General features: G+C 36.3%; 1 protein-coding gene across 2 annotated transcripts; it reads right to left on the reverse strand.

Annotated features, from left to right (window-relative positions):
* Positions 1-3,092: 3,092 nt before the first annotated feature.
* Positions 3,093-23,224, reverse strand: Gcsaml (germinal center associated signaling and motility like). 2 transcript variants are annotated; one of them, XM_070034110.1, is made up of 5 exons: positions 23,154-23,224; positions 11,137-11,196; positions 6,221-6,270; positions 5,487-5,515; positions 3,093-3,922 (listed from the first exon to the last, which is right to left on the reverse strand). In XM_070034110.1, exons 1-5 carry the CDS (start codon positions 23,180-23,182, stop codon positions 3,683-3,685), a joined length of 408 nt encoding a protein of 135 aa, XP_069890211.1. In that variant the 5' UTR covers positions 23,183-23,224; the 3' UTR covers positions 3,093-3,682. The 2 variants fall into 2 exon arrangements, with proteins under 2 accessions (XP_069890211.1, XP_069890210.1); XM_070034109.1 differs by having other exon boundaries at positions 3,093-3,925.
* Between the last annotated feature and the right edge of the window lie 2,249 nt (positions 23,225-25,473).

The following is a 25,473-nucleotide window of genomic DNA, read 5'->3' on the forward strand; positions in this document are numbered from 1 at the left end:
CAAGGCCTAGTTAAAATAATATACTTTTCTTCTTTTTAATTACCTTTTATAATTAGCATACATTCATAGCATAAGGAAAGTTCACTGTGGTGACTGCATAAGTACACTTTGAACAACTGCACCCTCTAAATATATTCCAATACACAACTGTCTCACAACGTGACTAAATGACTGCATTCTCAGCATTAATGAATGAAAGTTGCTGTTGCTCTAAATCCTTGTTTTGGATTTTAACCATTCTAACCAGTATGTAGTGATATCTCATTTTTGTTAACAGATTTGTAGGAAGAAATAAAACTGATTACAGATGATGTGACTAGCTATTCAGAGAATCTCAATTAACTGGCAAAAATAATACTGTATATATAACACAAACTATATACATATTTCAAAATAACTACATATATTAAATTTTATTCATCCATAAAATAATACTATAACATCATTTGCAAAGCAGTGGAAAGCCATGAATAAAAGATCATTCTGAGTAAAGTAAACCAGGATCAGAAAAACAAAGGTGCATGTTTTTCTCACATTTGAATATTAGAATTAAAACATTAAAGTGTTTGTAAATACATACAATGCCTTACATGATCACACCTCTTTTTTTCTCACACTCCTACTCAATAAGGCAGGAGGTGTCCCTTCATTAGGCTACTTGATCTTTCTCCTACCAGAGGGCACCCTTCTATTTATCTAAATGATTCCCAATCATGGCACTGGCCTACCTGCCATACCACCTGAGTGCTAGTTGCCTGATCACATCAACCTTTTGCAAGTTTCCTCTTTTTTTCCCCTTTTGTTATTGTTATTGTAAAGATGGTGTTTAAAAAAAAACTCCTTAGTTTTTTTGGAGAGAGGGTGCTTTTTGGGAGGGAGCCTGTCATGGGGTTTGCACTCAGGGCCTAGAGCTTGCTCAGCTACCTTGTTGGACTGGTAGTGCTCTACCATTTTAGACAATCATATATACTAGATTTTGGCAAGTTATTTGGAGATAGAGTCTCACTGACTTTTCTGTCTGGGTGGTTTTTGAATGGTAATCCTCTAGGTCTTAACCTCCAGAGTGGCTAGGAGTACATTTATAAACCACCAGGGCCTGGTTAAAACTAATTTTTAAAAGATCCACAGGAAAATGAAATTTAATTTGAAAATCGAACACTAAATAAACTGAATGGATGGGAGGGGTGGGAGAGATGGGGGATAATGGTGAAAGGGTGACATTAGTCAAGATGCATTATACTCACAAACTGACGTGTTGAACTGAAACTCGTTTGTACAACTACTTAAGATTAAATAATAAAATTAATTCAATATATAATATGTAATTAAATTTTATTAAATTTATTTTCATGGGAACTAACAAAAGAAGTTCCTAAGCTTGCTGAGTCTGCAGGACAAGAGAAAAGCAGGAATGACACATGTATTTCTTTAGCAAAGACAATGTGATTTTGGAAAAACAAAGGAGAGAGAAAATATGTGACACTTCTCTTCTATCTGGATCTGAATGATCTTCTTATCGTCGTAGTCTTGAGACTCTTCCCAGCAGAGTTTGTGGAAGGTGCAACCTTGCACCTTCTTTTCAGAATTTTCTGCTTTACATCAGATAGGAGCATGGATAAAATTCTTCTGCATCCTCCATGTGTTTCAGGATTTTCTTTGGTGGCTTTTAGTGTAGAGTTCTAATTCTATTCCCTTGTGATCTGAGAGGATGCAGGGAATAACGTCAAAGTTTCTGAATTTGGACTAATTTGCTTTGTGACCTTAAATGTGGTCTATTTTGGAGAATGTTCCATGTACTGCTGAGAAGAATGTGTATTCTGATGCTGCTGAGTGAAATATTTGGTAGATGTTTGTTATGTCTAATTGATCATGTTGAAAAAGAACTTTACAACTTCAGGGGGGAGGGAGGAAGTGGGGAGTTGGGGAGGTGAGGAGGGAAGGGATGGTAGGGGAAAAACAAAGGAGGAGGTAACAATGCTCCATAGGAAATGTACTCATTACTACCTTACTCATGTAACTAACCCCTCTGTACAGCATTTTTACAGTAAAAAATATATACAATAAAATTTATTCTACATCCATTGATTCTCAAATGTTGTTAGCACCAAATAAACAGTATACCAACTCTGGAGGTTCCAAGTAGATCTTCATACATTCAAATGGAAGACAATATTCTGTTGAATTATAAGCAAATTAAATGTAGTCACAACACTAAAATTAATAGAGAGAAAAGAAAAGTAGGTTTGGAGTATGTGGCTCAGTGGTAAATATGATCAAGTGCTTAATATGATCAAGGTCTGGAGTTCAAGTTCCGAGTACTGCAAAATAAAATTAAGTTTTTACAATTAAGCTAAAGTTACAAATAGAATAGATTATAATATTCAATGCATATCCTATAAAACCAGGAAAACTGAGGGAAAAAGTAAGATTAGAAGGGATGAGAGAAAATGATGAAAGGGTTGATATTGATCAAGATATGTTGTACTTATAAATGACATGTTGAATGGTAACCCCTTTGTACAATTACTTAGAGACAATAAATATTTTAGTAACAGGAGAGAAAAATAGCCCAAACAACATTAACATATAACTTTTAGAAAAAAGTTAAATAGAGTCAGGTGCTGGTCACTTATGCCTGTAATCCTAACTATAAAGGAGGCTGAGATCTGAGGATTATGGTTCAAAACCAGCAGGAAAAGGAAAGTCCAACTAACCACGAAAAATCTGGAAGTAAAGCTGTGATTCAACTAGTAGAGCACTAGCCTTAAGCAAAAAAGTATGGGGAAAGTGTGCACAGGTCCTGAGTTGAAGTTCCAGGACCCACACAAAGACACACACACACACACACACACACACACACACACACACACACACACACACACACACACACACACATTTCACTAGAAGCGAAAATTATAAATAGATGTACCATTGACCAATTTCTTAGGATTTTAACACCAAATATTGTTCACATTCCTTCAGAAGAAGTATTCAATTGCAAGGTAAATTAACCAGTATATTATAAACAAAATTACAAGCACACGTTTCTTTTTTAATTTTAATTTTACTAATCTTGGAACAGAATGCTCCAATTTATTCTGAACATTGATAGAAAACTGTACCTGACACATTTCATTTTCTTTCTATGACATATTTTTAGTTCCTCCTCTCAGAAAGTACAGTGTAAAAAAAGTCACTAATGCTTGAATTATTATAACAAGTTAACAAGGAAAATTTTCCAGTACAAAGACAAAATTGTAAATGAAGATCAGGTAAGTTCATTACTCTTATATTTTAAAAGTTGATTAGCTAGAACTATACCTCAAAAGAAAAGAGATCCTTGAATGTGGAAATACTGATTCTTGATATTTGGTGAGGAGGATTAGGACTCAATATTGTAGGATGTACAACTGGTTGACCTTGTTGTCCTAGGAAATTTGTGATTATCTATATCCTCAAGCCATACAGTACAAACATGCAGAATCCTCTCTGTCATTAGGTCAGTGTAGAAGGCTTCACTCTGACCATGAAGATGCCCCACAGGGTTTCCTAAGCCAGTAAAATTCTATTATTTCTAAACTATGGTCAAGAATGAGTGCTTTTCAACTGCTGAGGATTACTCACAAAACCCGCTTTTCTGTCTCCTCTTCATTTCTTGAGGATGATGAGGAAGTTGAAGATTTTATTTTGGAAGCACAAATTCATAGTCATGGTCAGGGGTCAAGGAAGAGGGACAAATAACTGAAGTCCTCAGTAAGGCATATTCTGTTTCGGACTCTGCTCTGGTGGGTCTCACTGTCCTGGTGCCAGAGTCAATATTCTCATATCCATTATCATTGGAATTCAGGGAGGACCTTCGAAGGAGCCCATGATTAATGGTGGTGTAGCACACTTCTTCACAACCACTGCTGTTCTCATTGTCCTGCTAAGCATAAGGAGAAAAGAAGTTTAGGAGCTGACATCACCCCTCACATTTGAGCTCTGTGTCCTGCCCCTTCTCCTTGCCTTACATATCTGACAGCTTCTGAACCTTGGACATATTTTAGAATATCCATGCTCCAAGCTACTCTCTTAGCAAACTCATTTCAGTGGAATATGTGGTGCCCCAAACTAATTCTTATTCCACTTTCATCTCACTCTGGATAATGCAAAAGGAAAGAAACATCTTTCTTTAATAATAATAATAACAATAACAATAATACACTTAATACTAAGATGTTATTATTGCTATGAGTCTCAGCCAAAAAGAAGCCATATGCTTTACATTGCATATCTTGAAATCCAAAAGGCAATTTATCAAGTCATATAGAAAATTTTTATAAAAGAAAATAATTGTCATGAAATTTAGAGCTTACACACATTTGAGAGCACAGGGATTTGAACTCAGGACTACACGCTTGGTAGGCAAGAGTTTTTCCACTTGAGCCAGGCCTCAGTCTCTACACATACTTGCACAGATAATGAAAGAAATGAAATGTTAATCATTAATATATACTAACTCAACATCTTTATGATATAGTTTTATAAGGAAAATTTTTCTCATGCTGTCAATTTCTCTCATATTTGTGAGCATAAATTCTAATTCTTTGGTACAAGGATTGGCAAAGAATGTGAGAAAAATTAAGTTAATTTTCTTGGTGGTCAGAAATTTTTTATATATTTCCATCATAATAGCTTTAAAGTTTTAAATAATACATGTTAAATAATTTTAAATTATCAAATATTAAATATTTTATTTAATATTTAATGTTTTATTATTTTATTGAATATTTTATTAATTTTATTTAAAATATTTTATTAAATATTTTAAAATAATACATATAGGCACCAGTTCCTCACATTGTAATCCTAGCTACCTGTTCTGGAGACTGAAATCTAAGGATCACAGTTCAAAGAAAACCCAGGCAGTAAAGGACATGGGACTCTTATCTGCAAAACAAAAAGCCAGAAGTGGAGTTGTGGTTCAAGTGGTAAAAGGCTAGCTTTGAGAAAGAAAGCTCAGGGCAATGCTCATGCCCTGAGTTCAAGCCCCCAGACTGGCACAAAAAAATAGATGCCAGAACTGGTAACATGTGGGCCTGGGCACTGTCCCTGAGCTATTTAGCTCAAGGCAAATGTTCTATCACTTAAGGCACAGTGCCACTTCCTGTTTTCTGGTGGTTAATTGGAGATAAGAATCTCAAGGACTTTTGAGCCAGGGCTGGCTTTGAACCAAGATCCTCAGAGCTCAGCCTGCTGAGTAATTAGGATTACAAGAATGAGCCACTGGAACCCAGCTACTAAACCACTTGTAAGTTTTATTTCCTTCTTTCTTAACTGAAACAACCAAACAAATTATTTTAAATGTGGAAGATTTCTTCATTACAAAAGAGAAAGGCACTATTCTTGAATGAAGTAATCTGTTTTTTGACTTTTTCCAGAAAAATATAATAAAAGTTAATATACTAAAAGTTAATTGAGCATTTGTTTTGTTAGTTTTTAATTACCTGGCTAGAAGTAGATGGAAATTCTTTACCTAGAGGATAAAAAAACAAAAGGAAATAAATATGAGAATTCCAAACATTCACCAATTGGGTGAAAAGATAGATAGGATAGAACATAGTGATAAGATTGCAGGGACCCATTATCTAAACACACGTGTTTTTCCCTCTTATACCAAGGTTTTATGTTCTCTGTGAAAATGATTCACACTAAGTCTTCTGAACAAAGTAGACTTTCAAGTTTGTAACAAAATGGTATCTAAAAAACATGCTATGACTGTGAAATATGACAAGAAAGATAACTAGATTTGTAAATTTTGTAAAACTTTGTACATTTTGAAAAATCAAAACAAGTTAGCTGCAAAAAATACCAGAAAATTAAAAAATGGGTGGTATGCTGGTTGGAGTATCTTTCAAGTGGTTCAGAGCTTGTCGAGTAAACGCAAGTCACTGCGCTCACACCTCAGTACTGAAAAAAAATTTTAAGGTCTTATCTTAAAGCACCCATATAAAGTTAGAATCAGCAGGGTTTGGGTTAATGACTGCCAGGTAAGGTTTCTAAGTGTTGCTCAACATAAGTTACACAAAATCATTACAGTATATTATTACATAATGCAAGGAATGATGTGATTGGTTGTGGGTGAAAGTGAGTGTTAAAATAGCTCCAATCTTGAAAATAATAGGAAAAGGATGTCTGATAACTTCCCTAGCATAAAAAGTGTGAGGAAGCAATAACGTACTTTTCTTATCTTGGTCTTGAATTTCTCCTTCAACTGTGGTCATTTCCTGCCTACAAGGAAAGAGATAATAACATGAGATATGCAGATTCACCAAAGCCTAGTGAGCACTTCAAAGAAGCCTTTGGTTGCCCTTCACTAATGATCATTGCAAAGTTTGCAATGTCAGGGTGAGATGTAATGACAATATTGCTTCATCCTTTCTGTAAAAACAAGGAAAATAATGAAAAGTAGAGAATAAAACTTAGGGTGAGGCTAAGGAACTGCCAGATCATGCATATTATCACATGTAAAACAGAATGGTATTTAGAACAATTCAAGGAAGAGGGATGAAAGCCAATTTATTTCTCTGATGTTCTTTGATATTTATGTGTACATTTATTTATTTGAGATAGGGTAACTATATAGTCCAGGCTGACTTCAAGTTTGTGATCCTCCTGCCTCAGCTTGCCCAGAGTTGGGATTACAGGTGTGAACCAGTAAACTGGTCTAACACAACACTTCTTATTTCTCCCAGTCTCCTAATCTAAAGGGATCTAAGGGGAGTCTAAGAAAATTGTGGAGCCAGCAATGGATAAAGAACAACTGGCAAAGGCCTGCTCTCCTTTAGAACTGTCAGGACCCAGAAGATACCTCTTCTCTTTAACCAGGCAAACACATTTATAAACATGTGTGCACATGCACACACACACAACACACACAAAAAAAATCCTCTTCCTTTCAAAGTACTAAGCACTAAGTTTCAAAGATGAGCTGGATTACAAAAATAAAACAAAAAAGGAGAAACAATAAATGAAGAGGTATTTATTAATATATTGGTTAATAATTAAAATTAATAATCATTAATATGTTTTTATTGTTAGATAATATATTTATTTAACATTATTCGATAATATTAATAGATGTAATTTCAATTCATTATTATTTTTAATAATTATTGCTAACATAGTGACAATAAATGGAGAAGAGTGAGCTGACTCAAATCAGGAAAATAGTCTATAGCCATAAGATTCTGAATGCACTCAATCTCATTTAAATAAAGTAAACAATGGAAGGGAATTTTGAAACCTCTCAAGAAATGAAAACAACAATAAAAAATTCAAAGGACAAGGTCAATTCTTCTCAAGACAGAAAGGTCACACACCTGCAATTAAAATTAATGCTGGCCATTCTCTGACCATAAAAGAAATGTGAATTAAAACAATATTGAGATTCCACCTCACCCAAGTTAGAATGATTATGATCAAGACTAACAATAACAGATGTTGGCAGGGATGTGGTCAAAAGTGAACTCTATTACATTGTTGGTGGGAATGTAAACTTGTTCAACTACTCTGGAAAGCAGTATGGAGATTCGTCAAAAAACTAAACATAGAATTTCCCTATGAACCAGTAATTTGATTCCTGGTCATTTATCCTATATACCAGAAACAATGCCACACTAAAACTACTAGCACAACCATGTTCAGTGCAGCATTGTTTATCAGAGCCAAGATATGGAATCAACCCAGGTGTCCCTCCGTGGATGAGTGGATCAAGAAAAGGTGGTATATATACAAAATGGAATTCTATGCTTCCATCAGAAAGAATGACATTTCCTCATCCATAAGGAACTAGGCTTAGAAAAAAAATATATTTCACAAAGTAAGCCAGACCTAAAGAAACATAGGCTTCCTGGTTTTCCTCATTAGTAGTAATTAGGATGTGCTTATAAATCTACAAGAAAACCCAATGGATAATGAAAGACAAATAATTGCACTTGGACATGGTTAATTAAACAGCACTCTAAACATTCACACAGTAAGAACAAAAGGATATTCTTAGGAGAGGATCACAAGGGCTTAAGAGTTATGTGCATATGATCATATAAAATGCTGCTTACTGCAATGAAATCTATGAAATGTAAATACAAGGTTTTTTTATTTTACTTTTTGCAGTTCTTTTTTTGCCTATTTTCCCCCTTTTGTCATCATATTTGATTTCTGTACCTTTTGTCTTACATGTAAGTTTAACTGATTCGGGGAGGGAAGAGGAAGCACAGAAATGGTGAGGAAAAGGGTAACCTAAGTCAACAGTGATACTCTGTAGACACTGTTGAACATGAACTACACAACTTGTGGAGAAGGGTGGTCAGGAGAGAAGACGCAGTGAGAAAATGACTAAGTCAGCAGTGATACTCTCTAGACACTGTTGAACATGAACTACACAACTTGTGGAGAAGGGTGGTCAGGAGGGAAGACGCAGTGAGAAAATGAGGGAAGAGGTGACACTGTTCAAAAAGAAATGTAAAGACACTATGTTGAAAAACAAACTTTACAATTTAGGCTTGGGGGGGTGGGAGGGAAGTGTAGTTGTGGAGGTGGGAAGGAAGGAATAGTGGGGGAAAAACAAAGGAGGAGGTAACAATGCTTGATAGGAAATGTACTTATTACCTTGCTCATGTAACTGTAACCTCTCTGTACAGTATTTTTACAATAAAAAAGTATTAAAAATGTACTCATCATCTAACCTGTAACTGATTTCCCTCTCTAAGTCACCTTTACAATAAACATAAATAATTTTTAATGAACAACAAAATAAAATTAATGATGGAAAACTAGAAAGTAGACTGGTTAGATAAAAGATAATGATGAACAGTAAGGCCCAATGCACACATTCTTTTTATTCCCACAAATGAAATGAAACTAAAGTATTCAAAGATGAAGGGAGAGGAAAGTTTTGAAACAAAGACATAACTCTGAAAAGTGATTGCACAGGAGAGAGAACACAACATGGAACACTATCATTAATGATAGCGTCCAACATTGTTGAAATTTCTCACCGCAATAAACACCTGTAGCTGTGGGGCATGGATGGTATGTTAATTTGTCAATGTGCTTAATTGTAGTAATCATTTTGTAACATATATCAAAACACTCTTCTCAAGCTACAGTGTAGCTCAGTGTTAGACACTTGCCTCACTTGTACAAGGCCTGGAAAAAACAAAGGCATATCTTTATTATTACCCAACACATAGGTCTCACACTTCTCACCCCTGGAAGTATGAGAAGATACATTTCCGTTGGTTAAGGCATCTAATCTGTGGTACTTTGCTGAGACATGAAAACTATACCAGGCAACACTAAACAGAAAACCTGTGTTCTGTCAGGGAGTGGCCACTTATTTCCTGCCTGCTTTCGTCCCTGGTCTTATCATCTGCTCATGCTGCCATGAAAAAGACAAACTATATTATATTATCTTTCTTTTATTTCCAAAAAAAGAGCTGAATAGAGATACATGTATCTGACTACAACTGCCTGATAGTCACACAGGTGAAATCTCCCCCATCAAGCTGCTGTTTAAAGCTCCTTGAGTTTCACTCAATAAATTTTTAGAAGACAAGAGCTTAAAAGCATTCAATATTTTTTTCATTACATTATTATCTTTCTGTAATGAAGTCTTGCTGGTGTTTGAAAAATAATGCTTCAGTTCCTCTAACAAGAGAGAATTAAACAACAATACCTAGTATAGATCTCACTTGAATTTTAATATTTATTTATTTATTTCCAATGCTAAGGATGAAGCTCCAAGTCTCATACATGTTAGACAAAAGGCTGACCACTGAGCTACAGCCCAAGTTATTCTTCAGACATGATCAAATAGACCCTTCCCTTGAATTCTTAGTTTATCTCTACTAAATACCTAATTTACATGTCTAATTTGAACAACAATATAAAGAAGCAATTTGTGACAGTAGAAGCTTGCTTCTTTCCTCTCTAAAGCTGCAAAGGACCATAGGACAAGCCACTGTCCCCAAGGGCTGATATATCTAGTCAACCTTTGTCCAGAGAAAGTCAACATAAAACATTAATGAGATACCAGATGCCTGCAAACATCATTTCATGTCACCCACAAAGAAGACTGAGGCCCTTGGTCTCAGCCCCCACACCCCTTCACAACATATCGAAAAAGGCCAACTCAGAGGAAGAAACCAAGACCTTAAGATGAAAGATCAGGAAACAGGTTGAAAGCAAAGATACAAAAAGCCCATGATAAACAAATAGAGTAGGAATTTCTGTTGCTCTAATCTGGGCCACATATCAAGATCTAGATATCTGCTATTTTTACATTCTTTTTTAAAAATATTTTTCCATTGAATGTCATGTAAGAATTGGGTAACAGATGCACACTAGCAAGTTGTACCATGCCTTGAAGAGCATGTGGTCAGAGAGGGAGTTTAAGAAGCTGAAATAACACTGAGTTGCAACTTGAGATTAAGGCCACAACATGTACCTAGGCTTCCATGGCAGAAAACTAAGCAGTGAAAATGTGAAGTCTTCCATTGTGTAGTCAAGAAACTCCAAGAGGAGATAATGTTAAGCATGAACAACAGTATTTAAGAAAAAAAATTACTGTGCAGCCAATACCTGAAATGTCTAAGCAATCCAAAACAATGGTGGCTTTAAAGAACATGGAAGTAAAGGCTGGAAAACAAGTGGATTCGTTTAGAGAATGAAGAATGAGATTTAAGAAACCAATCCCCGTAAAGTAGTAGATTTGGCGATGAGTTTTTTTACATTCCAGAAGCAATGGAAAACAATAGAATGGTTATAAGCAAGGAGAGATTGTTTATAATTAGACACATTTTCTGAAGATTATTTTGGCTACCCTATGGGGAATAGGTTGAAAGTGTGGCTGTAGCCAATAGTGAACAATCTTTAATACAGCTATATGTTTCTAGACATGCTTTAAATAATCAATGAGAAGCATAGGATATATACTGATGTCCTGTCTCTCTTGTTAAGATTCAGTTACCATCCAGCCTGCTCCCAAGTCATAAAGGGAGTCCCACAAAGAACTCAGCATTGTGGCTCTACAGGTCTCAGTGCTTAAAGGCCCAGACTGGAAGTAAATCTAAAAGAAAAAGGCTCAACTCTTACCGTTTTCTTTTCACACCTACATTTTCCTTCCTGATCTTCCCTTTATTCTTTCCCAGGCAACTACATGGAAACACAGAAGAAAAAGAAGTTATAAGTCAGCATGTCGAACAGCACACACACGTGTTTCTCCAACTATCAAGAAGTAAAATTAAAAATCAACAGTAAATTTATTACTAAAATTATTCGTGTCTACATCAAAGTAATACATCTAAGTAATCCTTTGCTTTAAAAAAGATCATGAAGGAGGGGCTGAGAAGGTGGCTCAGAGGTAGAGTGCTTGCCTTGCATACTTGAGGCCCTGGGTTCGATTCCTCAACAACACATAAACAGAAAAAACTGGAAGTGGTGCTGTGGTTCAAGTGGTAGAGCACTAGTCTTGAGTTGAAGCGCTAGACAGTGCCCAGGCCCAGAGTTCAGGACCCACAACCAACAAAAACAAAACAAAAAAAAGTGAAGGAACTTTCTGAACACACAGTAAAATAATAATGAATGATATACAAGACTATTTGAAGAGCAAAGTTCAAAGAGAAGGCAACTGTTTTCTAAAATATGTTCACAGAAAATACAAATGATTAATAATAGCAAAGTAAACATTTATCTCAAGAAACTGGAAAAAAGAAAGGTCACTAGTTGTTGGTAGAAATAAATAAATAATCAAAAAGAAACAAAAAATATTAAAAGGAATGAAATCAGTGACTACAATTGGCAAGACCTATTTAAGGGAAAAGGGAAGATGAATCTCTCCCACCCACAAAAATATTAAATAAAAACAAATGCTACAAATATAATTCTCAAATATTGTAGCTAATATATATGAGTATATATAAATACAAATAGGTATCTCAGAATAAAATTTAGCACACAAGTACATTAAATAAGTCAAAAAATTCTATTCTATGTGTTTACATGAATAATCTTTACATGTTTACATGTAGAATCAAGATTCAAGTGGCAATACACTCTGTCTTTACAAGGTATTCTATAAAGGAGAAAAACAAAATGATGGCAAGTCCACATAATGAATGGAAGAAAAATAATCAAAAGCTCAATTTGATATGAAATTCATTCCCAAATTCATGAAAGTTGATGTAACAATCCTCAATAAAATGAGTTATTAAATATAAAAATTCTATAAGAATAGTTCACATCACAATCAAGTAGATTTTTACCCTAAAAATTATGGAATTCATCAAAAAAAACAATTAACACATTTAATCTCAAAAATTTAGAATTACAAAGTTCTTCCAGAAGTTGAAAAAATAACTTGATGATATTGAGCCCCATTAATAATAAAATTCTTATTAACTTTGTTATGAGGTGAATTTTATTTATTTTGATCAAGGCAGTAGACCAAAAAAATCCATCCAATATAGTAGAAAATTTCAAAGACCAATCAAGATCTGTTGCAAGAATTCTTAAGAATGCTATTAATAAACATAATATTGATATATTTATAAAGACATATTCGTTGTAAAAAATTCAAGAACTTAGAAAAATATTTATCTTTATAGATGATGTTACATTTTTGGCATTTACCCAAATGTTTACAAACAAGACCACATTAAAGCTACCAGCACAACTATGTTTATTGCAGCACTATTTACAATAGCTAAGATATGGAACCAACCCAGATGCCCCTCAGTAGATGAATGGATCAAGAAAATGTGGTATATATACACAATGGAATTCTATGCTTCCATCAGAAAGAATGACATTGCCACATTTGTTAGGAAATGGAAAGACTTGGAAAAAATTATATTAAGTGAAGTAAGCCAGGCCCAAAGAAACATAGGTCCCATGATTTCCCTTATTTGCAATATCTAGTATATGTCTGAGTCAAGCAGAAAAAGTCAGATAAGGTGATGTTAGGGAAATGAACCCTAAGATACGTATTCAAATTTTTTTTCTTTCATGCAATTGTTTCTAACACATTTATAAGATTATTTCTTTGTTGCTTTGTATGTCCCTCCCCCACAGTACAACCCCTGCTTTCACTGCATTTGATGTCGGTATAGTTTGTGGAGGGGAAGGGGAAAAACAAATCGTTTAAATAGGGATACGGGTGGAGCCATTGCAACAATGAGATGTACAAGTCATTATGTGGAAAACGAACTTTACAACTTTGGCGTGGGGGGGGAGCGGGGAGAATTGGGGGTGGCAGGGGGAGGATGGGAAGGGATGGGAAGAGGAAACAAAGTAGGAGGCTACAATGCTTGATAAGAAATGTACTCATTATCTTGCCCATGTAATTGTAACCCCTCTGTACAGTATTTTCACAATAAAAAAAATAAAAAATAAATAGTGTAGAAAACTCAGTAGAAATAACAAAGCATTAAAATAAGGAAAAGCTCATCAAGGCTGATAAATATAAAACTAACTTACAAAATTCAAAAACATTCTAACAAAGCCAGAGTAGATAATATAATTCATGGTCTTGTCATTCTTGTATATGGTACCTCAAAATCAACCTAATTAAGAATTAATGGAACCTTACAAGATTAAAGCTGTGTTAGAATGCATTAAAAACACTGGAACAAAGACAGTTATTTAACTGTCTTAATTGGAGCAGTGTATCAGTACAAGCATATTGTTTAGGTTCAAATTAACATATCTATTTAATATTATCTCAGTGAAAATTCAAGCTTGAATTTGTAATAATAAAAATCTCATATTCAGTTTTACATGTTGTGGGAAGATAAAGTCTTAAAGAGCTAAATCAGTTTTCAAGTGAAGAGAGGTGTACAGGACAGAGTTGACTAACAATGTCAAAATCCATTTCCCTTTAGCCTCCTTTCTCCCTGTCCAATCAGAGGGACCAGAGAGCAGCATGCCCGTCTCAGACTCATTTCAAAGGACAGATGTGTGTGGCATTTCATATAGACAAATGAGTGTGTATGTGTGTAACATCAAGCGAAAATTAAGTGCTGTGTAAATTCCCAGAGGCCTTTATTCTTCCTCTGATCACCAGCTGGAAATGAAGCTGTCAACATTCCTGTCCTATTATGCTTCGCAGGCTGGATAGCACCAGGAAGTTCTCAAGGTGACAGCTCCCCAGCTTAAATCCAGAGCCTCAGCCATTCCAGTGATTAGCAAGTACTCAGTTAGACAACTCTTCTTGCTGAAAGAATCTTCCAGTTTGTATTTCCTGTACTAACGTAAGACTATCAGCGCAAGCTAACATTATAGCAAATCATGTAAGTTAAAACAGTGTGTTACTAATAAGATGATACACTCTGAAGAAATTACAACGAAATGGAATACAAAGAATGGAGTAATGGAGTAACATGAGAATACATAGAAAAAGTTTGATGTAGAAATTAAAAAGAGACTATATTCAATGAAAAGAGATTAGGTTTTCCAACAGATGAAGTTGTAGGATATGACTTACTTTTTGGAGGTAAATAAAAGAAGATAGACACAGGAGTGTGCATTATATGGGTCCATTTATAAGAAGGAAAATATAGCAATAGAAATCTTAACAATGTTTGGTAGAGTGGGGTGGTGCACTCAAATAATCCCAACACTTGGTAAGAAGAAGGAGGAAGGTCACAAGTCCCAAGCAAACCAGTGCTATGCCACAAGACCCAATGTCAAGAGAGAGAAAAAAAATGATAGCAGAATTTGGAGGAGAGCTAGTGGTAAGACCCATGAAGGAACTTGAAGAGTTATGTATTACAGTTGTGGTGCTGGTATGTGGGCATATACATTTGCAAAATTCAACTCATGTTGCAATTAGTATTTGATTCTTACATGTATATGAAAATCTTATTTCACTGTAGAAATCAACAAAAAGGAATTTAAATACTAAAAAAATAAAAGAATACACCTAGATAAAACTTGATGAATTTCACTGTATAAATAGCTACGGTTTGGCTATAGCCAACATTGCAATGGATCTACATAATACAAAATAGGAATATAATATATATGAGCAAAGCACTGGGCTATAACTTAGCTGGTATCAGGACTTGAACCAGGGCTTTGCATTCTCTCATTCAACTTGCTTACTCTCATTCAACTGCTTTATCAGAGCCATGCCACTAGCCCAACTTTTTGATGGCTAATTAAATACAAAGTTTCATTTACTTGAATCCAGCAGGATTCATGTTGTGATCCTCCAGATTTCAGCTTCCTGAAGTCCTAGGATTACAAACAGGAGTCGTTGGTATCTGGCCTAATATTATTGCAACTTGGATGCCAAAACATTTAAGTTGTTTTATTTTGTTGTTTTGTTTTTGTTTTTTGGATTTTTTTATGTTACTGTGGTTTGAACTCAAAGGCTTAAACTTGCTCAGTTTGCTTATTCAGCTGATGCTTCTACCACTTGAGTCATGCCTCTCGCCCCTGACTATTTAACATTTAATAGAAACTTCAAAATTCAGAAACATGGAAATTGTAACTATAACGAAGGAGATGAAGACTAGAAAGCTCTCAGAAGTGGAGGAATTATCGGCTCAGTTACTTGGGAAAGGAATGAGCAGCATTCCAGGACACTGCTCCCTGATGAATGTGTGCAACATGTCTGACCCCAGACAAAATCGGTGGGTAGTCCAGCACAGGATGAATACTGTGGGCTGAGATTCCTGCAGAAGTAAACAGCTGTAGAGCAGCTCTAACAACAGATCTCAAAGATGTGTGGAGATCATAGTTTCAAACACAAAGAGCATTGCGCCTTTTCAAATATGTATACATTCTAAAGCTAGATACAAAACTCATTCAAATTAGTACTTACAGGGAGGCAAGAGAAACTCAGAACTTGGGAAAAATGAAGAAATAAAATTAATGAAAATGGACTTGCACAAGTGAAAGCTACCCCTAAGAATTGAGGCATGTATTACATTCAACACTCTGAGATTTAAAAATAAGGGAAGAATCTCACATCTGAAACCCAAATTGAGACAACCTCTTATTCAACCTCTCTCCATAGCTCTCAGCGGGAGTTTCTGGTTCTCTCTCTCTCCTCTACCCTGCATCCTCTCTAATTTTTTCAAGGCAGTATTTCACAGGCTTGCCTCAAACGTGAAATCCTCCTGCTCCACCTACCAAGTTCTGGAATTACCATGTATGCCACTATGCCTAGCTTCATTTTTCCTTTTTTTAGCAGTTTATCAGCATATGAGCTTTTTTATTATTGTGAAAATATGGTACAGAGGGATTACAATTACATGAACAAGGTAATGAGTACATTTCTTATCAAGCATTATTGCCTCCTCCTTCGTTTCCCCTTACCATGCCTTCCCATTTCCACCTCCCATCCCCCACCCCCCAACTCCCCACCTGCCCAAGCCAAAGTTGTAAAGTTTGTTTTTTGACATAATGTCTTGTACATCTCATTGTTGAAATGGGTCCACCTGTATCCCTATTTAAACAATTTGTTTTTTCCTTCCCTTCCACAAATTATACCAACATCAAATACAGTGACAACAGGGGTTATATCGTGGCAGAGGGACATACAAAGCAACAAAGAAATCATCTTATAAATATGTTAGAAACAATAGCAAGAAAGAAAAAACATTTGAGTCCTTATCTTGGGGTTCATTTCGCCTAACATCAACTTATCTGACCTTTTCTGCTTGTCTCAGACATATACAAGTTATTGCAAATAAGGGAAACCATGGGACCTATGTTTCTTTGGGCCTGGCTTACTTCACTTAATATAATTTTTTCCAAGCCTTTCCATTTCCTAACAAATGGGGCAATGTCATTCTTTCTGATGGAGGCATAGAATTCCATTGTTTACATATAACACATTTTATTGATCCATTCATCTACTGAGGGACATCTGGGTTGGGTCCATATCTTAGCTATTAAATAATGCTGCAATAAACATAGTTGTTCTGGTAGCTTTAGTATGGTCTTGTTTGTGATCATTCAGGTGAATGCTCAAAAGTGGGATTGCTGGGTCATAGGGGAGCTCTATGTGGAATCTTTGAGGAACCTCCATACTACTTTCAAAAGTGGTTGAACAAGTTTACACTCCCACCAACAATGCAGTAGGGTTCCCTTCTGTCCACATCCCCTCCAGCATCTGTTGTTATTAGAGTTCTTGGTTTATAGCCATTCTAACTGGGGTGAGGTGGTCTCCTTGGCAAAGACTGAAATTTTCTTAATAGAGACCCAGAAACACAACAAATCAAAGAAAGGTTGGACCAATGGGATTGCATGAAATTGCAGAGCTTCTGCATGGCAAAGGACATAGCTAGCAAGATTAATAGAAAGCCCACGGATTCAGAGAAGATCTTCACTAGCCATACCACGGACAAGGGTCTCATATCTAAAATACAACTGGAACTCAAAAAATTAAATCCCTCAACAACAAATCCTCAAAGAAACAACTGCCCAATAAATAAGTGGGCTAAAGACTTAAAAAGAAACTTCTCTGAAGAGAAAAGAAGGATGGCCAATAGACACAATGAAGAAATGCTCAACCTCTCTAGTCATAAAAGAAATGCAAATCAGAATATGAGCTTTTTAAAGAGTCCCCCTATGTTCTGGAATTCATTGATGTTTCTATGATATGGTCTTTCTCATTCCCCATTTTCTTTGGGTTGGTCTGCTAAGGGTTTGTCCATTTTGTTTGTCTTTTCACAGAAACAAGGTTTTATTTCAATGAGATCATTCTATTCATCTCCATTTCACTACTTTATTCCCTAATCTTACTCTTTCTATTGCTTTGGGGTTAGGCTGGTTGTTCTATTTCTAAGAGCACAAGATTTCTTAGGTTACTTATTTGGGATCACTTTGACTTTTTTAAGGAAGGCACACATACCTATAAACATCCCTCTTAACACTGTCCTGAGTTTCACAAGTTCTGCTGTTTGTATTTTTACTTGATCCTAGGGTTTGAGTTTTTTTTTTCATTTCCCCTTTTATGTCAGTAATGACCCACTTGTCCTTCAGTAATGTGCAGTTTAGTCTTCTGGTATATAAATGTTTTCTGTAACTTCTTTTGTTATAGCTTTCTAGTTTTAGTTTTAAGTGGTCTGATAAAAATAATTATTTCAGCATTTTTGCATTTGGTAAAACTTGCTTTACATACTTAAAAAATGATTGATTTATTACAAAAATCCATAGCCTTCTGAGAACCATGTGTATTCTGCAGTTATTGGTTGGAATATTTTGTAGATGTCTGTTAAGTTGACTTGCTCTGTGTCATTTAGTTCTAAAGTTTCTTGTTTGATTTTTTTTTTGACTGAATGGCCTATTGGTGAGTGTGGAGTATTAAAGTCATTCATCATTATGGTATGGAAGTACATCTGTGGTTTTATATCTAGCATCATTGACTTTAAGAAATTGTACATTTAGGGCTGGGAAGGTGGCTCAGTGGTAGAGCGCTTGCCTTGCATGCATGAGGCCCTGGGTTCGATTCCTCAGCACTACATAAGCAGAGAGAAAAAAAGCCGGAAGTGGCGCTGTGGTTCAAATGGTAGAGAGCTAGCCTTGAGGTGAAGAGCTGAGGGACAGCGCCCAGGCCCAGAGTTCAGGCCCATGACCAGACCCCCCCCCCAAAAAAAGAAATTGTACATTTATTGCATATAAATTTGAAATTGTTATTGCATCCTGCTAGACATGAAGTGACCTTCTTTGTCTCCTCTGACTAATTTTGGTTTGAAAGCTGCTATGAGTGTTGAAGTCAGATATGAATGTTATTACTCTGCTTACTTTCAAGCTCAATTTGTTTGAAAAATCTTTTTAGAGACTTTCACTCCAAGCCTACATTTATGTTTACCAGCAAAACTACATTTCGAACAGGCAAACAAATGTTTATTTTTGTTTATTTGTTTTTGTTTGGGGGGGAAGTGTTGTGTTTGTGTGTGTGTGTGTGTGTGTGTGTGTGTGTGTGTGTGTGTGTGTGTGTACACACCCATAGAAACATAAGTCCCATGGTTTCCCTTATTTGCAATAACTAGTATACATCTAGGATAATCTTACCAGACAAACTAAAAAAGGTCACAAACTATGTACTGATGACCTTATAAGATGATGCTAAGTGAAATGAACCCCAAGATATGGACACAAGAGGTTTGTTTATTTGTTGCTGTTGTTTTTAATGTACTATGTGGGTTTTTTGTGGCTTTTGTATATTCTTCTCCCTATGGTATAACCCCTGTTGTCATTGTATTTGATTCTGGTGCCCTGAATCTTGTATATACATTTTTCTAATTTGGGAAAGGGAAGAGAAATAACAAAATGCTGAAACAAGAATACAGGTTGAGGGCTGGGAAGGTGGCTCAGTGGTAGAGCGCTTGCCTTGCAAGCTCGAGGCCATGGGTTCGATTCCTCAGCACCACATAAGCAAAAAGAAAAAAGCCGGTAAGTGGCGCTGTGGCTCAAGTGGTAGAGCACTAGCCTTGAGCCCAGAGTTCAGGCCCTACGACCAGACCCAATAAAAAGAATACAAGTTGACCCATTTTAACAATGAGACATACAAGACACTATTTTGAAAACAAACTTTACAACTTCGGGATGGGGGAAGCAGGAGGATCGAGGTGGGCAGGGAAGGGATGGTAGGGGACAAACAAAGGACAGGGTAACAATGCTAGATAGGAAATGGACTCATTACCTTACTCATGTAACTGTAACCCCTCTGTACATTATCTTTATAATAAAAATTTTAAAAACAGGAAATCTGTTATTCTGCTGTATTTGCCTTATAGGTGACTTTGTGCTTCTGTCTGCCTCTGCTGTGAATGATCTTTCCTCATTATGTATGTTTGACGTTTTAATATGATATGTGAAAGATTGATCTGGCTTTGTCTGTTTGGAGTTCTAAAGCCTATTGTACCTAGACACCCATCTCTTTCTCAAGATTTGGACCTTTACTGCTATGATTTTGTTTTCTGTGACATGGCTCAAACCTCTTGTCCTTCTTCTGTGCTGATGATTTATAGATTGTTAACTTTTAATGATGTCCGAGAGATATCACATGTTTTGTTTGTATTTCTTTAAGTTCTTTTATCTGCTTTCATCTGAATGCTCTAATACCTCTGCTTTTCCTTCTATCCTCATGGCCTGTTTTCAATTTGATTCAGTCTACTGAAGGGGCGTCAAGTTGTTGTATCTTGTGAGTTTTCCAATTCCAACAGTTCAATTTGATCTATTTCTGAATGTCTAAATATTTCAAGACCTTTCCTTTTTCATCTCTTGCCTTATCTTTCTACTTTCATTCATCTCTTTAGGTTTTCTTGGAATTCATTCAAGTATTTGTTCATGTTCTCTTTAATTTTATTAATCATTCTCATTTTTAAAACTGTTGAATTTGTATCTATTTTAATATTATTAGTCCTTGTTATTAGGGTTTTCCAGTTTTGGAGGTTCACCCTACCTTTCGTTTTGTTGTGTTTTGTCATATTTCTGAACTGGAATTTGTGCATTTGTGACTAAGAATCACCAAACCAAGAATCTATCCACTGAAGCAGTCCTAATGTTCAGGAAGAACAGTGTTAGTGACTGAGTTGGGATGCTATTTCTCACCACTAAATTTAGTGTATGGCTCAGTAGCCCAGCATTTGCCCACGTGCCCAGGGCATGAGATCTGATCCCCCGCACTTCTCAGATAAAGGTGGAGACTCATTGGAATCTCTGGTAGCTGGGGTCAGTTATTCACTTCTGGGCTGCTTTCCCTATGGAGTATTACCTTGTTTTTGTATAATAGCCACTTCTGGCTGTTAGGTAAAGCCACTACACTGGCTTTGGGAGCACTGAGAAGCCTAGTTACCACACCTGCTTGTCTCAGTAGTTGGAGACCCTCTCACCATTTTACTTTCTGTAGTAGACAGAGACCATAGAAGTCTTATGATTTAGCAAGTCTGGACTCAGGACTTTCAATCTCATCTGGTAGCAAATACACTCCAGGATGTGGGCCTCGGTGCTTTTAGACCCTGCCCAGAGGTCAGCTCCTCTCTGCTCATTTTTAGTGTACCATCAACTTTATGAGAAATTGTACAAAAATTTTGCACTGCAGCTTATTAACAAAGAATCTAATATACTCTCTTTTTTCTAATCATTTTGTAAAACACTAAAAAGTTAAAATATCACTCCTGCTTAATTATTTACTAAAGCGAATACAAAAAGAGGCTCCGGTCATATTTAGAAAGCCCATGGCTCCATCCCCTTCAACATGGCCTCCATTGCTCCAATCTCTGGCATCTAGAACTTAGTTTCCAGCAGACCTTAAAAGTAATGATGGAGCATTGAGCAGATTCAATCTTAAGAATCATTTTCTTTTTCTTTATTTTGGTTTAATATCTTTCTTCAAGACGATAGTAGAGACATAGAGCCTTATTTGCTTGGAGCCTTCCATGATTTCCTAAGATTACATTACTCCTGACTGAGTGATTGAATGAGGATTAGATGATTTTTACAGAATAGTTATCATATGAACAAGGATGGATATTAAATATAACTTTTTCTATGCTGGATATTGAAGCCATGGCCAAGCAATGTACCACTACTAAGCTATACCTCCAGCTCCATGAATTCCTTCAAGAAATAAGTTCTATGCTGCCTAAAGAAATCTGGACAGTATGTGATTCTACCGATGGCAATATGAATTTTGTATAATTAATCTTACTTTAAATTGTTAGCTTAACATATATTGATTATACATATTATTGTAATTAATGTGATATTTCCATACACTAAATTCTCACTTTTGAAAAATTAACTTTATCTAGACATGAACAAATACTAAAGACAATTAAAATCCTATCGCCTGATAATTCAGTAGCTTTTGTCTCAATACTAAGAAATTGCTGCATTATTCTTAGTTTATTAAGGTACGTTTGCATAGTATGTACCCTTATCACTTAGATAGATGAGCAGAGAGATCAATGACAAAAAGGACCCCTGCATTCTGTATGCAATTCATGCACCAGCTATAAGTTTTCAAAAGAAAAACCTTCACTACTTTCTGCTTAGTGTTTTCACACTGCACATAAACAATCTGCAGAAGGTTGTACTGTATGCCTCATTGTCCTCTACAGGTAGACTCTCCTGTTCCAGAGGCCTGAAATACAACATAAATCCACTCTCTTCAAGGACACAAGTTCTAGAGAAGGATACTATCAAATAATCAGAGCTTTGTGGTTCATTTTAAGTGATGGAGAACACCTGTGTAATTTTCTTACACTAATGTATATTACCAAGTGAAAGAAAACAACCAAATATTCTATCTACCAAACATTATAACTATATGCCATTTTGAAAAGTACAACTAAAGAGACAGTAAAAGATCAGTGATTTTTCAGGGGCTTGAGCAGAGGAGGAATGAATGGATGGACCAACAGCATGTTTTCAGAGCAATGAAAATGGGAAGTGGCGCTGTAGCTCAAGTGGTAGAGCGCTCACCTTGAGTTGAAGAGCTGAGGGACAATTGCCCAGGCCCAGAGTTCAAGCCCCACGACCGACAAAAAAAAACTATATAGAAAATGCTCTATGATGCTATATACATAATATACATTAGCCCCAACCATTCAAAGACTGAAGAACTAAAAATCACTGAAAAGCATTACTCAAACCAAAAGCACATATTTTGTGAACATGCTTTTCAGGAACTGCCATTCTCATGTTGACTTCATGAAGCCAACAGATAGGATGGTAAGCCCTGGATCTCCAGATAACAGAAAAGAGGAGCTGAAAGATCCAAGTGATCAGATCTAGAACCTCCAGGTAAGATGCAGAATTCAAATTTAAATTCAAACTGCAGGTAAAACAGAGAGAAAGGAAAGACGAGGAAGAATAATGGAAGGAATATCATTGCTCAAGATGCATTATACTCATAAACTGACATGCTAAATTGAAACCCATTTCTTTTGGCCAGTCCTGAGGTTTGAACTCAGAGCCTGCATGTAACCTCTAACTCACTTTGTGTTCAAGGCTAGCACTTTGACCCTTAGCCACAGCCCCTGGTCTTTTAAGGATATCATCCTCAGATTCAATCTTCTTAAAGTCCACCCTTGCTACAAATTCATTCTCAGCTTTCTCCCAAGGAAGACAGCATTCAGTCAAGGACTCACCTGAGATCTCTCAGGAGAGAGTTTCCCATCCTCTCACTGGGACTCCACTGCTCTGCTTCTCTGCTTCTAGGTTTTACAACTCTCTTGAGGAAGCAACACTAGGTCAAAAGCATAAGGCAGGATGTTGCATCTGACCTCATTGGCTTATGATTTAGCCAATCACAAGCTGCCAGAGGACTGGATATGATAGAGGAGGCACAAACCGGTTTTTAAGGGGAGGGGAAAAGAAGAGAAGGGAAATGCATATTATGTGCATAGCACATGTGGTACGGGAGAGGGGGAGTCCAGTTGAAACATGACACAGTAAATGTAACAGTCATTTTGCTTCAAGGAAGTCTCAGGTGAAAGGGTAAGGATTTGCTTATTCCTAAGGAATCTGAACCCTCCAGATTCCATATGCTGTTCTCTTTCAAAGACAAAGAGAAAGTGTTTTCCTGGGATAATAAAAAATTCATTGTCTCTGGTTATGACAATTAAATCACGGATCAACATTTTGTTTTCCTTGGAGACAAAATAGGAAGCAGTAAAAGAAGCAGAGAAAGCAAGGCTGTTGAGGTAGTTACAGAAACAAAGGTTTTTTTAGTAGTCAGCTCCAAGGCTAATGTGGCAAACAGGAAGAGTGCAAGTGTGATAGACTCTCTTCACCATCTGGCCCTGTATTTCCTCCCGGACACCACCCACTCAGCCACAGGACAGACTTGTCCCTAGAGATAAAGTCAAGGCCACAGTATCAGCAGCAGGCCATCAGCTAACAGCTGACTCTGAGCACTGCAGTGTGGACAGGCAAGTGGCTTATTCATTATTCATTATTCGTTACCCACTGCCCAAGGCTAGTTTCCCTCAGTTTTGGCCATTGTGGAATTAATTTGCAGTATTCACATAGGTCATGCTCACCTATTCCAACAGTTTTCCTGATGGGGAAACTAAAACTGAATTTTTCCAACCCCACCAGTGGGAGCATTGGAAGTCTTTAGTGCTTTACCATAATGTATAAGTTCTGCATTACTATTTTGCCAACGGATAACAATGCTCAATAGGAAATGTACTCATTACCTTACTCAAGTAACTGTAAGCCCTCTGTACGGTATCTTTACAATAAAATATATATATATATATATATATATTAAGAAAAGAAATACACTGAAGGCCACACCTTGGTTCAGTTTTCCAAAGTCATATTTGGGAACCTTTTACAGCACTGCCTTCCAAACTTGTGCATGTATGCACATCACCTGAGGGATCCTGCCAAAATGTCAAATCTGACTCTGTCTACCACAAGTCAGTACTTGATCTTTGTGAAAAGCCCCAAAGAGAGGAGCACCTGGAATCCCAGAGTCCCTATGGCACCTGGAACCAAGCCAGCTGTACTACAATGTGTCCCCTGGACCAGCAGCTAGGTCATCACAGTAGGAATCATCAACTCCTCAAAACTGCAGAATCCGAAACCTGGGACTGGATTCCTATTCTGTGCTGAAATTGGAGAACTGTGGCCATAAAGCATTCTTTCTCTCATCTGATTTCTCACAGATAAATTCATCCCTCCCCAAGAGCTCAATTAAGGAGGTCTATCCAGGTGTCTCAGACACTGAACAACAGAAGCACGACAACACAAAAGGTATCCCATTGAGACATCTGTCCCACGCTAGTATGAACTAAGCTGGCAAACGACAGGAACTAATTCTCCCACTAAGCAATGAACCTCCTAGCCCTCAAGTTCTTCATCTGTAGATCGGATGAAAGTAAAGAAAGGGATTTGGGGTACACTGTAAACTCTTCCAACATGATAGCTGTTACTGTTGATTGAGCTCAATAGATAATCATAATGCTCAATTTCACATATATTCTAAGTGTCCTATGATGAATCATAGTCCCTTGTCTTTTCAGAAATGATGTCTTAATTTGCTAGCCTGATACAGTTTTCCTACCTTATGTATATCTTCTCAATTGATAGTTCTACTAGCTTGCTCTTCTCTTTCATTTCTTTAACTTGGTTTCTTGTCTTCTAACAAGTTTGTGTTTCATGCATCTGATGAAGATATTGAAGACGTTATTTGCACTGAAAATCAAGAAGTAGTACCCTATTTTGTGCTTTCTGTACCTGATATTTAATAACAAGTGCTATTTTCTTTTTTTCTGCTTATTTTATTACTATATGCATGATGTGGGGAAATCTAGAAGATATAACTAAGAAAAACAAAAATAACATTTAAAAATCTTAGAATCCTAGTCCCATTGAGTACTTCTTCTTATGTCAGTTTTATGTAGGAGTGATATTTGTACATTTATGTGAGGTATGTTATGATTATTCAATACAGTTGTA

Source organism: Dipodomys merriami, unplaced genomic scaffold (genome assembly GCF_024711535.1).
Source record: "Dipodomys merriami isolate MVZ:Mamm:240054 unplaced genomic scaffold, mDipMer1.0.p SCAF_24, whole genome shotgun sequence".
In the NCBI taxonomy this organism is placed as follows: domain Eukaryota; kingdom Metazoa; phylum Chordata; class Mammalia; order Rodentia; family Heteromyidae; genus Dipodomys; species Dipodomys merriami.